We start from the raw sequence: 16,389 nt of genomic DNA, 5'->3' as shown, positions 1-16,389 counted from the left end.
GGACTGTACTCTAGGGACAACTAGCTCTCTGCACTTGATAGCAAAAGCAGGGGGGGTGGATCAAACCATTTTCAATCAAATGGGAGGTGTACTGTATTTTTGTTGTTTTAAATATTACTTTTAAACTCTATGTTTTGTATATATTATAGCTATACATTTCTAGCTGGTTAAAAATAACACAGTAACAATATATCTGCATGTATACTCTAAAATTCTGACTCCACTTTTGGCTAATGTAACTTTGACATCACTATTTGGTAGAATTCAGAACGATTCCCTCACAGACATACTTTGGGAATTAGGCACCTGTGAAGAGACCAGAGACCCAACTATGTCCCTTTTTAGTCCAACTATAATAAATTTTTTAATAATATTAATAGATTTTATTTGTAAGGCACTTCACTTTTGTAGACAAATCTCAAAGTGCACATTACAGGCAACAGTAAACAGAACAGCAATAAGGTCAAACAACAGATAAGAGGAACAAATCAATAAAAACAAGTTATCAGATTAAAAAAATCCAGGAAAAGCTACAGAAATTCGCAGACTGATTGCGTGCACTCTGACACCTCCCACGTGACACGAATCCTAGTTTATTCTGCAGCTTGGTGCGTCAGGCAAGTGGGTTTGTGTGAGGCAGGCAAGCGGTGAGGTTCTGGACATTAAATCATGGTTGGGCATTAGAATCTGTAATGTAAATCCAGCTATGTTGTACATTTTTAAACTAGGTGAATGGTGTGTTTGATTTCATATTAATGGTGTTTTCAAAATGGACTCTTGTCAGGAGTGTGTGTTAAACTACCGCCTGGAGCCTTTAGGGACGGTAGAGGGTTTTACGGCCGAAGTAGGTGCCAGCGGGTCCTTCTGCCCCAGTCACCTGACCTTACCAGTGGACGTGTCATTCTACAGCGTCTCCGATGACAACGCTCCTTCACCTTATATGGTAAACATCAGGGTTGATTTGTATATATTTTTTTACATTACACTGCCACTTTTTGTTTTATATTCACAATTTTGTGCACTGAATTTTTGCTGCATCTGTATTATACCATGACAATAAAAGCATTTTCTTAAGAAGTCATCATATACCTCAAAAGAATCGTGTTGTGTATGGTTCACAGGGTGTGATCAACCTGGAGTCGCTGGGGAAAAGGGGCTACCGAGTACCTCCATCAGGAACCATTCAAGTGGTAATGGCGCTGTTTAAATACTTGGGGGGTGGGGGGGGATTTCCGTAGAACATTAGCATAATCTTTCTCAACTGAGTACAAAACAATGTTCATGGCAAGTCAGGTGGCGGGAGACCCCTAGTGGTAGTGCCACAATTAAAGCTTATGCTTTGGTCACCAAAATTGCACTAAAGTAAAATAGTAATTTACTTTGGAAGTACCTTACTGGGACATCACGTTTAACTTGTCACATCAAAATGAGAAACTTCCGATGTTAGAACATATTAGGTAAACCGGAAGCAATTACTTCCGGTTCAGGTCACTGGTGGAGTCCTTTCTGTGTCTAGCTACCTAATTACTAATACTAAAAAAATAAATAAATAAATAAACAGGCAGAAAGAACTATCGTACAGTACCGTAACGTATGATGTGGTGCGCACTTAAAAATGTGAACTTGTGAGAGAAACAGAGCATCTTATAGCATTTATGGACATCAGGCAGTGTTTCTTCGTATTTGCAAATGTTTAAGTCGATTATTTCAAACTAGAGAACTACCTGTACTTGAAACTTTTTGCGCTTTATTAAACTTACAGCTCTGAAAAATATGAGTTAATACATATTTAGATGCCCTTTTGCTCCCCGCACTCTTAATTCTTCATCCCACCAATACCTTTGGACAATTGTACAGTATTGCTTTCCAGCCTTTGTGGGAACGTTTTGTGGAAGTTGATTTTCTGCTCCCACTGTACAAAGCAAGTTCCAAAAAGGCACTCTTTGAATTTGGCGTGGAAGAAGCCCGGTCAAACACCTTTGGGATGCACAAGAACAGAGATTGTGCGCCAACAGGTCCTCTCTCTGGTCAAAAAATCCCCACAGACACACTCCAACATTTGAAAGTCTTCCCAGACAAGTGGGACTGTTATAACTTCAAATGGCAGAGAACCAACCTCATTTTTCTTCCATATTCACTTTCTATCGGAGCAGTGACTAGGCTCCCTGATTCTTTTGTCCACATAGTGCATATTTTTTTGTACTGAAATAATATCTTCGCTTGCAGGGAGATACTGTGTAATTTACGTCTCACACAATGTCCTCCGCTCACCGCAGACCTTATTCAACCCGAACAAGACGGTGGTAAAGATGTTTGTGGTGATGTACGACCTACGAGCCATGCCAGCGGGACACCAGACCTTCCTGCGCCAGAGGACGTTCTCCGTCCCCGTCAGGCGGGACTCGAACCATCAGATCAACAGGAAACCCCTCAGTTTGGGCCAGGCACGCACTCTGCGCTACCTCGTTCATCTGAGGTGAGGAGCTTTTTCTAAATAAGCTCTCTTAGCATCTTGTGCCTGACTACTTGCCACTCATTAAACATTACCAAACACTTACAGGAGACATTTTGCATTGTTTGCACAATTAAAAGCACTTCCCTGGTGTTTTAATAAAATAGAAAAAAATGGCATGTACTTTACAAAAGATAAAGAATTACAGCATACTTTATATGCACTTGTCTACTCCCAGTTCAAACCACATACAAATGGGGAATACAGCTTTTGTTACCATGACAACTTGATATCGATATGTGGTGAACATGAATGATGTCATCTTTTCTTTCTTGCCCACTAGGTTCCAGAGCTCAAAGTCTGGGAAGATCTACCTCCACAGGGACATCCGTCTGCTGTTTTCTAGGAAGTCCATGGAGGTGGACAGCGGTGCTGCCTACGAGCTACAGTCGTTCAGCGAATCCCCCATCGACCCGCCGTTCTCGCCCCGCTGCTGACGCTCGACTAAATCCCTGCACCCCCCCCCCCCTTTTTCCCTTCTCCAACTGGCAGGCCATAGCCGCACCTCCATGCCAGCCATGAGTCATTGTGTCAGCCTGAATTGTATTGGAAGAGAGATTGAAGGACAGCAGATGATGGAGTGCACCCCAGTGTGGGACGCTATATAGAATGGAATTCTCTGTTGACGTGCATGAACTTTGTTGTGACTCACAGCTGGAGTGCGCAGGGTTTTGTGGTCCTGCTAGAAAATGCCTTACAATATTTAAAAGGTAATTCTTGATGTTTGTGTATCCACGCCCACTCCTGCGTCTGGCAAGAGAGTTGAGACCAATGATTGTCCAGAGGACCAGTTGGACTCATTAATTCTGCACAGCTTGTGCACCTGTCCCCAAACAAGATTGTTGATTTGGACCTCATTGTGACATAATGAATATGCGTTCAATCTCAGTTACTTGACAAATGCAATACATGGCCTTTTGAATGAGAAAAAAACTTAGCTTGTTGACTTGCGGCTTGTTGGAAGGTAAATTAAGCTTACTTTGGAATCAGTAGCCCCTTTTACACTACCTGTATGAGACAATATTGTTCGGCCTTTTATTTAATTTCCCACTGGATTTTCTGTCAAAAGAAAGTTAGGTGCTGTATCTTCTGTTACGACACTGACAGCAATTTTGCGGGGTCTGTGAGTAAAAGAGGCTAATGATGCCTGACCTTGGAGCAGCATCGGCCGTGTCATGTAATGAAGAGGAAGTGGGTTGCAGCGGAGCGCCTTCCCGTCATCCCCCCCCCACCTCAAGAAACAAACAAAAGGACCACTGAAGACGTCGACCACGCAATCGCACTGAATTAAAGTGAACTGATCATCAGAAATCATCAAGAAATGCACTGTGGATTTGTTTTTTTCCCCCATGTCCAAACTGGAAAAAAAGGCGAAAAATAATTGTCATATTTCTTTTTGTACTGTTACAAAAACCATTTTGTTGGAAGTGTTGCAATAGAGAAAGAGTAACCTTAGTTAAGTGTTTACTTTCAGTTTATCTAACCATCCTGTTTATTTAATATTTAAATTAATATTTCAGTTTCTATTTGTGATGTCTGTCATGCCAAGATGATTTAGTGTAAACTGTATATCATAGTATTTTTGACATTAATATTCAAATCTGAAAAATATATCTATCTTCTAAAGCAATCTTTAAATGTGTTCTGCCTCATTTTTTTCTACAGGATTTATAAGGCTGATAGAAGTGATTATAACTTCACATTTTCAACATTTTAAACTACAACACTTAATACATAATTTCTGGACACATGTGTTAGCTTATAGCCTAACAATCATTTTATGACTAAAAGCAAAATCTAAAACTTCCATGTGTCCTGCAGATTTTTGAACAGTAGCCAACGTGGCCAACAATTTACAGAGGCGTGCATATATAAATATATATATATATATATATATATATATATATTTTTTTTTTTGTTTTATTTAATAAAGTTAATAGGTGTGTGTGTGTGTGTGAGAAATATTCAAGGACTGGCAAAGTGGATGTCTGTGATGACGGAGCTGCAGAGATCTGGGAAGAATCTTTCCTGGAGCATATGAAGAAAGCGCGGCATAGATGGTTGGGAAAGTGCGTTAGTTTTCAGGGGAACTACTTCTACTACTTTTTCAGTGGAAAGCGCGTATTTTTTTAACTTTACGTCTTTTGTGACACCAGGCCTGTTATTTTATATATCTATATGCAGTATTTTTTGTCACATTTCGTATATCACTGCAATACAAAAAATAGCCAGACCTGATATGTATTCTTTTTTTGGGGCTGTTTAATATAAAAATACCGTCGAATCGGTAAGATTACCGAATGAACTATACTTGAGCTTTCTCAAAAAGAGAATAAAATACAATAAAAAATAGAAAGATTGTCTTATTCTTGGTCACAAGCCAGCACGCATGCGCTTAACAGCTGATCCGCACGTTAAGCAACTCTTTTCTTTTTTTTACACTGGCGAGAGACAAAGACGTGAGCGCGCACGCCGGGGACGCCGCACGGTGTCTCCATCAGTGACGTAGTGCCAGCTGCGGGAGCGCGCGCGTTCCTCATGAGCGCCAGGCAGTACTGCCAGACAGCAGCGGGATCCCGGCGACCGCTCACTCACGCACTGTCAGAAGGACCACTCGGCAACACTTTTCAGCGGCCTTTTCCTTGAAGGCAACACGAACGTTGACCAATGTCGGACGGAAACGAAGACGTCCCTGCGTCCGAGGAGCCGCTAGTGGAGGAGCAGGTATCTGAAGTGGCCGTTTATGACGACCCGTTAGTGTAGGAGGGAAATAGGCGGGAGGGCGGTTGACTTTGCTACGAATGCTAGCTTCACGCTAACGTTAGCCAGTTTATTATTAACATACCGTCATAGTACATTTTTAGTATTAATGTATTAGCTGTATAATGTATTGATGTCTGCGGACTTGTTGTCCTGGAGAGAATAATACATGTTCGGTGTGGTTTGTGGAGGACCAACGCGAACTAATGTTAGCAAGCTAACCAGCTGTCATGACATTCTGGAAAAAAAGGGGGAAAATCCCGTTAGCTTCACAGCTAATATGGTCCCGCCTGTGCACAGGCAACCATGGCCTAGAAATTATATTTACTTTCACTCAAACCTTCGTTAGTTGGTATACCCGTAGACGTCTTTCAAACGAACCGGCACCGACACTTTTAACCTACACCATTGGGGCGTGTGACAGCACCTTTAATGTTCGATAGCCTCCTGCATGTCAACATCAACTGGGTTTTACGAGTGCTAAGGCATATTGTCGAGCATACGTCTCTTGCCCTCACGTTGGTCTTTTGCTATCACCCATTCAAATGTGATGCATTAGTTCACATTTTTTTACGAGGGTAAGTTACCAAGACATTCACGAATATTAAATAGACCTCCCCCATAAGAACATGTGTACTTGCCCATGTTAATATTTTGAATCTGGGGTGTCCAACACCGGTCCTTGAGGGTCCCTTATCATGCATGCTTTATATGTTTCCCTCTTCATTCAAATAATCATCAGCTCTTTAGCAAGCTCTGTATTTGAATCATGTGTGGAGGTCTTCTTGGGTATTTTACACTTAACCCTGCTCCGTAATTTTGTTTTGGTTGTCATTGTACAGGGTTTCCCCCAGAAAACTTGATAAGCCTGGTGGTCACTGTGGTCAGTGATGGACTGGGAACAAAATTCTGGCCAGGAAAAGATTTGTCAACGGGGGTGGTATGGACGATATCCGACATGCCCCGAATCGTGGTGGAGGCTGGTTTGGGGGGGTTTGCGAATAATGAGCGGCGAATCGTATTTATGGTTGCGTGGGGTGGATGACGGACAACGTGCGCCAAATCATGTTTATTGATGGGGAAACTTGAGTGCGAACGCCGGATGGCACTAAAGCGCTGGTGGCGGAAACCCTTTGAAAATCCCACCACACAACAATAGGATGTTGGAAATTGAACCATTTTTGTCAATTTTTTAAGGCTTCATTTGAGTTTGTCCCCACGTTATACAAAGCAGGTTTCTCAAAAGTTGTAGGTTCTTCTGTCTTATCATTTGTCCGTTTGGAAGAGGATATTTGTTTGTACTCTTTTGGATAGGTTGTGTCCTTACTTTTGTACATACATCAGCACGTGACTTGAGAGCGGGTTGACAGCGGCACAGGCGACTGCACCGTATTTTCAAAATCAAACTTCTTTGAGCCTCTGTTGATAAATGAATTATTTTGGTTCAGTCTCTGAGCGGCCTGGTACCAAACAGGCCATGAACCGGTACCGGTCCGCGCTGCTCAGTGGTTTGGAGGCCGCTGCCATTCAGCACTCTAATTCACTCTTTTAAACGTATGCTAGAGTTTTGTTTACCTTCTTTTAGGGTGTTATTATAACCTTCCTCTCTGGCACTTAAGCTGTTTGCCAGAAGCTGCAGAAAAAGCACAAAAGTATGCGAATATGGGAGTTTTTACCGACTGGTATTTTTCGTTCCGTTGTATAGTAAAACTTGGAAGTAGGTGAGTTCTCCAGGGTTGACTTAGCAGCGTTAGCGTGACTGGCAAGTGAGGAGTTTTTTTTTTTTTTTTTTTAGTTATGGTCCTTCATTTGGTTGATTTTTTTTTTTTTTTGTCTTTCAGGAGGTTCAAGACAAAATGATCAATCCAGAGAAAGCGGAGGAGGCCAAGCTGAAGGCCAGATACCCAAACTTGGGGAATAAACCTGGGGGCTCCGATCTGCTTCGGAAACGCCTTCAGAAGGGGGTAAAAAAATTAATATATTTTTTTAAAGTATCTCTTTGAATTTCAAATTTTATTACTTCAACTTGTTAAGCTAAACTAACGTAATGTTTCATATTATTTTTGGGCCAGTCTGTCAGATGTTTTTTAGTTCGTCTTCGCAAGTACTTCTTATGGCTTGGTTTTGGTTAGTCCCTAAAGTCCGGTGACAAATTTCATGTGCTCCAGAATGGAAAGAAAATATACAACTTTTTATCTGGGAATTATGACTTTTGTCACTTTATTCTTGTAATTTGGCTTGGGTCTTGAAAATAACTACTATGGAGATTTTTTTTGGTCTTAGATACAACATTTTTTCTCAAATAAGTTTAAAAAAAATGATTTATTTTTTATTTATCCTTAATTTTCCAGCAATTACCTTTGAGATTCAAGATCCCTTCTTCCATGGAGTCCTACCCAGACTATGTGCAACGGTTTAAGATTTTGGTGTACGATTATTGTCTGAGAAAAAAACGCGGTTTTACGGTTATTCTTTTAGACATAAAAAAATCTCATCAGCATTCTTTGAAATTTTTCATTTTTAACAACAATAATTAACTGAAAATATATATTTTTTATTATGTATAACAAGTGGACATTGTGTACCCTTGATTTCTTTCATCCTTAAAAAAAAAATCATCTTTTTTTTCCATTTCAACCATACTTACAGGTGAAATGTTAGTCCACAGCCTTTAAACCGGCGGGTATGCAACTCTCCCCAGGCGGCATTCAAAGCTGAGCCCTATGTTGTTGTGCGCCCGCTAAATAGGCCGTGTGGAAACAGAAGAGCTATGAACTACCTTATTTTGCACCGCACGCGAGCGTAAATAACCGGTGTTGTTGAACGGCTGCGGTTATTTAATCCTGATGTTTAAAAACCACGGTAAATCGTAAAACCAGTTAATTGCTGGCCAGCCTAGCCCAGACGACACACTTTATTTTAGTAATGACTTTAATTTAGAAAATACACTTTAAAAAAAAAATAAGACTTAGATATACGACTACCTAAAATGTACAGTTTTTTTTCTTGATTTTTTTTTTAATCTGAAAATATTTACTTTTGTCTCATAAAATGAAAATTTCAATCTCTTTTTTTCCCGCTTTTCTTTAGTGTGACTTTAACAGAGTTAAAGCCTAAAGCTTGAATTGCCGCGTTTGCTGATTCTTGTGTCCCTCCTGTTTTCCAGCAAAAGTACTTTGATTCAGGCGACTACAATATGGCCAAAGCCAAGATAAAGAACAAGCAGCTGCCGACAGCGGCGGCACCCGAGAAGACGGAGATCACGGGGGACCACATCCCCACACCCCAGGACCTGCCCCAGAGGAAACCCTCCCTGGTAGCCAGTAAACTGGCAGGCTGATGGCGCCCTGCTGCACCCCCCTCTACTCAAGAGCTTGTAATATTACCTCTCCCACCCCCTCACACAGGACTACCTGTTTAGCCACTCAGCAGGAAATGCCTTGCTACCTTTTCAAATTCTCTTGACCTTCCTCAGACTCCACTGGCTGCTTGTATCCCAACCTCATTGCCTCTCTCTTCCTTGCCATGTATGTTTCCATTTGACTCTTATTCTTCTCATGTAAGATACACTGAAAGGCGTCAACGAGAGCAAAATGCTCCAAGTATGTTTGTGTATATAATGCATTTCGTTTTGTTGGGCACGGAGGCAGACATCAGCCTTTTAGCATTTTACATCCAATTTGTATTATGGTTCAGTTTTTCCCTTCATGCAGGGTTTAGACCCCAACTTAGAAATCTACTTCCTTTCCAGATCCCGATCATTGTTTGCTCAATGAAGACATCAAAACTGCTTTGTCACATGCACCCAACAGGAAAAATAGTCTTTTGAAAAGAAAAAGATGATCCCAACATGTGACCTGCTTGTTGAAGAGATGAGCGCAGAGCTTTCAGGAATCATAACTACATTCAGCGTAATAGTGAATTTTATATTTAATCATGTGTTTTTATTTGAATAAATATTGAGATCTGGGGCGGGGGGGGGGGGGGACTGCTGCTGTTGACCTTAGAAAACACATCTTCACCAGGATACACGCGTGCATAAATCGGTGACTTTTCAGAATTGTTAGGTTCCCTCCAAAATTGGTGGAATAGTACATTAATTGCACGAAGGTCTAATAATCCACAGGCAAAAGTCATGGCTAAGGATGCTAGATATTGTATTCAAGAAGCCCCCCGGGAGCAGGAACGTCGCCTTGAGCGTGATGATTAAGAGATGCATCTTGCAACATAGTCCCTTTTAGCTCAAAAATGTTCCTTCCCACTTATCTGAATGTAGGAAGGAAGTAGCTTTGCGCTAATATGAAACACTCTTCCACACTTATTGCTTCATTAGGATCCTTGTAGATGATGTTTACCTTCAAATTGTGCTAAACCCCACCTAGTATCTGATCTGTCTCAGCTGTGCATGTATATGGCCGCCCTCCTGTTAATTTGTGCCATTTTGTTATGTAAATAAAATAGTTTTGCACAAATGTGTAATGGCTGCATTGTTCTCTCCCCCACCCACCTTACTCGCTCAATTCTGCTACTTTGTAGGTCATAAAATACCAGAAGTTAACATGATATTACTGATTGAATATAGGAGACCTCCAGGGATCAGTTCTGGAGATGCTCACGTTCTGTAACCCATTGGTCAAACTCAATATTCTGCATATAAATGTTGCTGTAAAGTAAAGCAAGTCTTTGTTTAGAGTGGTTGGTGCTATACTGACTTAAGTCTCGGGAGTTAAGATGCTCCTGCTTCCTTCCACATTCTATAAACGTAACGTATATTATATTTATTGAGAAATGTCAGTTTTAGATGAAATTTAGATTCATGCATGCAGGATCAGAATCAAATTAGTTCCAATCGTATCTCTGCTCAGGTGACAAACTTTGCTCATTTTGAACATTTTTGAAGGCTATTTCATTTTGGTTTAATCATGGGGGGGGGGGGATTTTTTTTAGGTTATTTTTCCCCCTCAATGCATATTTTAATAGCATCTGCGAAAAAACTAAATATTTCACTGCACTTGGTTGTAAAATTGTTCTTTATGGGTATTATACTACCATCCGGTGGCCAAGGCACGCAAAGCAGAAGGAATATAGCGTTAATATTGAGGCAAGTAGGAAATCAAATCATGGTGCACTAACTGTTAAAAAAAATACTACTACAGTATATACTTATCAATACAAGATAAGAAATTTGCTTTGCATTTAAAACAGCAGCACCGTCATGTAATTCACTGGACAAAATACAAACAGCACAGAATATATTCTTTGGTCTTTTATTTATTTTTTTTACAAATAAAATCAATGTGATCTTTCAATTATAATGTGAGTCAATCGTGGCTCCCAAATATGCGACTGGCCCTACCTATATATAAAAGCATTATTAATGACAGTGAGAGCTACAAATATGAGTTTAAGACTGAAAACCATTTTAATGTTTATTGAGGAGCGCTTATTTCCGGAGTGTTGTTTTTACTCCTTGTCACAAACTTGACAATCGTGGCTCCCAAATATGCGACTGGCCCTACCTATATATAAAAGCATTATTAATGAGAGTGAGAGCTACAAATATGAGTTTAAGACTGAAAACCATTTTAATGTTTATTGAGGAGCGCTTATTTCCGGAGTGTTGTTTTTACTCCTTGTCACAAACTTGCCAACGCCCTGTTGATTGATGTTATAATTGGTTTAAAGTACAATAATACTGTAGGCTACAGTGGGTTTTTTTTCAACGGATTAATTGTATTTCCATTTTTATCAATTGGGAGAGATGATTTGGGGCACGAGTGTTTTCAGTGACTCGGGTGGTCACGGAACGTTTGCGCCACTGTAGTTGCCGTTTTTCTGATTTGTAGTTCAAGCCGCCACCACCCAGTGTCGCTGTTTCCCCATGGGACAATCTCCTCCATTGCTTTTTTTTGGGGTGAGCTGATTCATTTCATCTATCATACCCAGAATGCAAAGTGAGGTAGCCGACCCTCAGTAGCTTTACTCCGGCTTTCTTTTCAGCTTGATCGTAACCACCGTTTGAGCCACATCAGCGCGCGCGCACAGCAAACGGCGACTTCGTCCGCCTGATGAGAAGACACGAGTCTCATGCAGCACGGACAGACGGCCGACTTGTAGCCCTGATTGGCGTGAGCTCGTAGCGGCTGTCATGGCAGCGTCGGAGCTGTACACAAAGGTAAGCAAAGACAAGCGAAAGCTAGCTGGACCGGGTTTACGCTGAATGCCGACTCTCCCCAGAACATCTGCTATTTGCGGCTAAAATGAATGAAAATGTCACCTTAAGGCGAAACCGCGGCGTTTATGTGCGTGCTGATATCGATCGGTTGCTAGGCGAAGGTGCCTTAAAGGCATTGCTAATGCAAAGTTAGCAAAACCTTACTTTTATTTAAATGTGTTAAATCTCAGTTAAGCCGCGACACCAGCTTGAATCACGTACCCACAATGGATGTCACCTTGATTGTTTATCCTGAATATGTCATTCATAGCCGGCCTTGAAGTGGCGTCATGGGCTGGGTGATGCAAAGGCGGTGCCTGCCGCCACCGACTCGCAGGTTTTTTCCACCTTAATGCATAAGTAACTTCCATTAATAGTGTTTACTTCGTCATTGTTGACGTAATCTCGTATAAAGGGAATGTGGTGGTGAGGTTTTCTAAGCAGTGTGCTCTGTGTGGGTACCGACGAGATGATGCTCGAAGCGCTCCATCCGAACACTTGAGCACGCTTCTTGCTGTTGTGGTTGGAGAGCGAGAATAAGGCCTTGACACATTCGAGCGGCTCGACTGTCTTTGCTTGTTTTTATGTGATGAAAAGCAGACCACTTGATGGCGATATTATGTCAATGGATCCCCCCCCCCCCCTATTTTTCCTAAATATTTAGTTTTTCCAATATTTGTTATTTTCTGTTGCATTCTTGACTGCATTTTTCTTCTTTTTTTCAAAAAGTTTTTTAATGTTTATATATTTTCATCTAATATTTTTGCATCATATTTAGAATTTCCGCCAAATGTGTATTTTTTTTGTCATATCTAAAAAAGTAAATTCGAATATATATATTCTAATCGACTTTTTTTTTTAAATACAATATTTGAGTATTTTTTTTCCACTATACTTGTTTCATAATGTTTTTGTTTTTTTTCTTAATATTTGTTTATTTTCAGGCTAATGTTTTTACCTAATATTTGGGCATATTTCATACAATATGTTGTGCACAGTTTTGTCCAATATATATTTTTTCAATTTGTGTATATTCTGTCTATTTTTGTACATTTTTTCCCCCTACATTTTTCCTCGAGATTTCTTAATATTGTCTTGATTTTGGAGGGGACTGTTTTTACTAATATTTAATTTGTTTAATTTATTCCTACAGTTTTTCATTTTTTGTCCTTATATTTTTTAATTTTCCAATATTGTAATTTTCTTCTTCTTCTTCGCAGCCCCCACACTATTTAAATTTTTCCCAATATGTTAATATTGTTTTGATGGGTTTTTTTTCCGTTGTTCCCTTTTTTCATATTCTTCTCAAGTAGTTTATCCTAATATTCTATAATTAGTGTATTGTATTATTTTTTTGTTGTTGAATTTTTGTGCTAGATTTTGCATTCTAAAAATGTGATATATGTTAATTTGGGTGTACGTGTGTGTATGTGTGTGTGTGTGTGTGTAGCTGAATGCCCCATCCCCCTGCCTTGACATCTGCCGTCATTGGTTGTGGGAGAGAAGCTGCATTTGTCTTTCAGCAATTTGTGTTTAAAAGCTGCACTGCAGTTTATCACAGAATCTCTGAGGTTTAAGTTATCACATATAAAGGGCGTGCGATAAGGTTTTGTCAGCAGTATGTACTGTATGGGTGCAGCAGTCTGGATACCGGCGAGATGCTGCGATCAAGCGTCGCATCCGGACACTTGAGCATCCTTGTAGTGTTAGCACCCTTGATGGTGATCGTCTTTGGCGAGGACTAAATAGAGAGAGAGAGAGAGAGAGGACCTGGCGCCTTATGGAGGAGGCATATTACAGTCAAGCTATGCAAGGTCACTAGTGTGTGTGTATTTGTGTACGTGTCTGTGCAAGACTTCATGTCACCGTGTGAGTGTGTGCTCATCTCTGTCTGTGTTATTTGCGCGTGTGCGTATGTGTGCGCGCTCGTATGTGTTTGGCTTAGTCACCCATCCCCCTGCTTTGACGGCTGTCGTCATGTTTTGCTGCAGAAAACCATACTCGCCATTGGCCAAGAAGTAAATGGGGCGGGATGAGGGGTAGCTCACTTGCATGAGACGGGGTCGAGCCCTTAAAACAGGCGGTTTTCAGCAACACAAGAAACTGTGTGTGTGAAGTGTGATGTACGGATAATTCTTGATCCCTGATGTATTTTTGAAGAAATGCCACAGACATGATGTTAAGACACATTGGGATTGTTTTGAATTGTCAAACAATAGTTCATTTTTTTCCCTGATTAGTTATTTTTGTCCAGTATTTGTGTAGTTTGTTTAATATTTTGGGATTCCCCCCCCCCCCATGTTTTGGTAATTTATTCTCTAATATTGATTGATATTTTTTTAAGAATTTTGTTTTTTGTATGTTTCTTCTAAAATTTGGGTTTTTGTTTGATATTTGTGTACTTTTTGTGTGCATTTTTTTCTTAAACTTTTTCATCCTCTTTTGAGCATTTTGGCTTGTGTTGCCACTGCCAAATACGCAATGATTAGTTTTTTTGTATTTTGATTGGACATCGCTTTGAACAGCTGGAAAAAAAGTTAGCCGTAAGGAGCACTTTAACAACAAAGGAAAGTGTCCTATTGATGACATAATCCTGGGGATGCCCCCACCCCTAATATGTATAGACCAAATCCTGTTTTGTCTTTTTGTGTAATTGTCAGTTGTCTCTAGTTCTTGCTGCAATTTACTATTTAGCTACAGTTACAAATAAATGCAGAATAAGAAAAAATGTATAAGAATACAGCACTTTGTTCCCCTGCTCACCAAATTAACCGCGGCGGCTTTTTCAAGAGTAGCTAAATGACTGCATTAGCGGGGCTGCAAACACAGCGTTCAGTGTTTGTGGGGCTTTTCAATCGCTGTGTGTGTGTCTGATGTCAAACACCGCTCTGTCGTTTACTTTTGCCAACACGAGGCGGAATACACTCTGCACATTGTGTGTTTGTGTGAGTCTGACTTCTAGAGAGGCTTATTGAGTGTGTTAGATGTGTGGCTAGCATGCACACACTTCACCAGTCTGCTCCAATTTATGTGCGCGTGTGTTTGATGTGACGCCGTTGAAGAACACCAGAAGCCGCCTGACACTTCATTAGGCACACCTGCCCATCCAAGAACTAAGTGATACCGTAGTACAATTATAAAATAACCTTTTAGGACCAAAATGGGGGAAGAAAAAAATGGCATGTGAAAAGACATCAGCCATCTAATCTAGTGATCCAATTATTGATCCGATCAAATGATTAGTTAATATTATGATGCTAAAGGGATTGACACAACTAAAAAAATGGAATATTAACAAGAAGAGCCAAAGCAATAATTCTCAGTATTACTAAAAAAAAAAAAAACTGAAAAGAACACTTAAGTATTAGAAAAACATGTAAAGAAACAAAAAAAAAATTCAGATAAACAATACACTTTACACAAATATTAACAAACTGTTAGCCTTATGGCTTAACTCATTCGCTGCCATTGACGGCTATTGACGTCAAAAATTCATTTGAACTATTTCTATTAGTTTCACTTTTTTTTTCCACTTTTGTCACCATGAGTGTGACAACCTAGAATTTTTTTATTGTACAATTAGAATGGATATAAAATTTGTGATTAATCGTGAGGTAACTATTTAAGTCATGCGATTAATTACAATTAGAAATGTAATCATCTGACACTCCTAATTTTTAATAATCTTTCCTTTTCTTTTTTATTAGGGGCATCAGGCGATTAATTTTTTAAAATTGTAATTAATCACATGACTTTACTAGTTAACTCAAGATTAATCACAAATTTTATATCTGTTCTAAATGTACAATACATTTTTTTCTTGGTTTTCATACTCTTGTTAACAAAAATGGAAAAACATGTGAAACTACTAGAAATAGTTCAAATGAATTTTTGACGTCCATACCCGTCAATGGCAGTGAATGAGTTAATTGCATAAGACGTAAAAAAAACAAAGGAAAAAAATGAAAACATGGAAGAAGAAAAAACTCAACAAACAAAAAGAGTCCAGTTCCCTTGATTCAACCTTTGGAAATTAACATGACCTGGATGACTGAAAATCTACACAAGGAAAATCAACATTTTTAGCAAGCTTGTTGCAATTTTTGAGATTGATACTTGGGGCTCCAGATTGTCCCTGAAATTTAAGACGGTGCAAGTAATTTTTTCATCTACTTGGGCATGTTTGACCCAGTAAGTTTGCTTATTTTTTTGTGTTTGTTTCTTCTTCTTCTTATTATTATTATTTTTTAGAAAAAACCTAAACGACTGGTCTGCCTTCCGGCATGTTTCATAGCAACATAACGTGTCTGATGTCTTGGCTGACTGAGTCATGTCCTATTATCTGTCTTCTACAGTTCACGTCTTCAATGGTCAATGATAATTAAAATGTGAAGAAAAAAAAACTGATAACCTAAAATGTTTATTGGTACACCATATCATCCTGTCGAGAGCTGCATAAAAATGAAATGAGTGAGTTCCTTTTTTTTTTCCCCAACAATAATTCTGCACAATCAGCATTTTGTGGAAATGATGTGCGTCTTTCTAGGACGTTGTCAGATGAACAGACTAAAACCGGAAGTGAAAGTCTTAAAAGGTTGTGAAAATGTTGTGAAGAGAAGCAGAAGGAGGATAATCTTACTGAATGAAGAAATGCAGCGCTGCATTAAGATGACTCACAGCTGGAAACTCAGCACACCACCTTTTTTTTTTCCAACTCTGTTTTCCTATCTTTATTTATTTTTTATTTTTTTTGTGGGAGTCTATATATGAATAATATTATGCCACCTGAGAACATGGGAGATAAAACCATCGTTATGTGTGATGTAACTTTGGTTCTGTAGGAAATGAACCTCCAGTGACAGCTGAAGTTATACCCGTCCCGGGTCATACAGGGGTCACAGGT

General features: G+C 39.6%; 3 protein-coding genes across 4 annotated transcripts in view; all 3 read left to right on the top strand.

The window, feature by feature from the left end:
- atosa (atos homolog A) overlaps positions 1–4,142 on the top strand; it is a 34,884-nt gene extending 30,742 nt beyond the window's left edge. Inside the window, exons 9-12 of the mRNA XM_077563574.1 lie at positions 785–943; positions 1,122–1,190; positions 2,277–2,476; positions 2,796–4,142. Coding sequence (XP_077419700.1) covers positions 785–943; positions 1,122–1,190; positions 2,277–2,476; positions 2,796–2,949 — 582 coding nt within the window. The 3' untranslated portion in view covers positions 2,950–4,142. The remainder of the gene's footprint in view (positions 1–784; positions 944–1,121; positions 1,191–2,276; positions 2,477–2,795) is intronic.
- Positions 4,143–4,993: 851 nt separating this feature from the next.
- On the top strand, positions 4,994–9,744 carry LOC144050882 (cAMP-regulated phosphoprotein 19-like). Of its 2 annotated transcripts, none has more exons than XM_077564542.1 (3): positions 4,994–5,219; positions 7,112–7,236; positions 8,439–9,744. In XM_077564542.1, exons 1-3 carry the CDS (start codon positions 5,180–5,182, stop codon positions 8,610–8,612), a joined length of 339 nt encoding a protein of 112 aa, XP_077420668.1. In that variant the 5' UTR covers positions 4,994–5,179; the 3' UTR covers positions 8,613–9,744. The 2 variants fall into 2 exon arrangements, with proteins under 2 accessions (XP_077420668.1, XP_077420667.1); XM_077564541.1 differs by having other exon boundaries at positions 5,004–5,236; positions 7,114–7,236.
- Positions 9,745–11,196: 1,452 nt separating this feature from the next.
- myo5aa (myosin VAa) overlaps positions 11,197–16,389 on the top strand; it is a 55,665-nt gene continuing 50,472 nt past the window's right edge. The window contains exon 1 of the mRNA XM_077564912.1: positions 11,197–11,447. Coding sequence (XP_077421038.1) covers positions 11,421–11,447 — 27 coding nt within the window. The 5' untranslated portion in view covers positions 11,197–11,420. The remainder of the gene's footprint in view (positions 11,448–16,389) is intronic.

The sequence above is a fragment of the Vanacampus margaritifer genome, chromosome 4 (assembly GCF_051991255.1).
Source record: "Vanacampus margaritifer isolate UIUO_Vmar chromosome 4, RoL_Vmar_1.0, whole genome shotgun sequence".
Lineage (NCBI taxonomy): Eukaryota > Metazoa > Chordata > Actinopteri > Syngnathiformes > Syngnathidae > Vanacampus > Vanacampus margaritifer.
The sequence above is the reverse complement of the archived record's forward strand: the minus strand, read 5'-3'. Positions and strand labels throughout refer to the sequence as shown.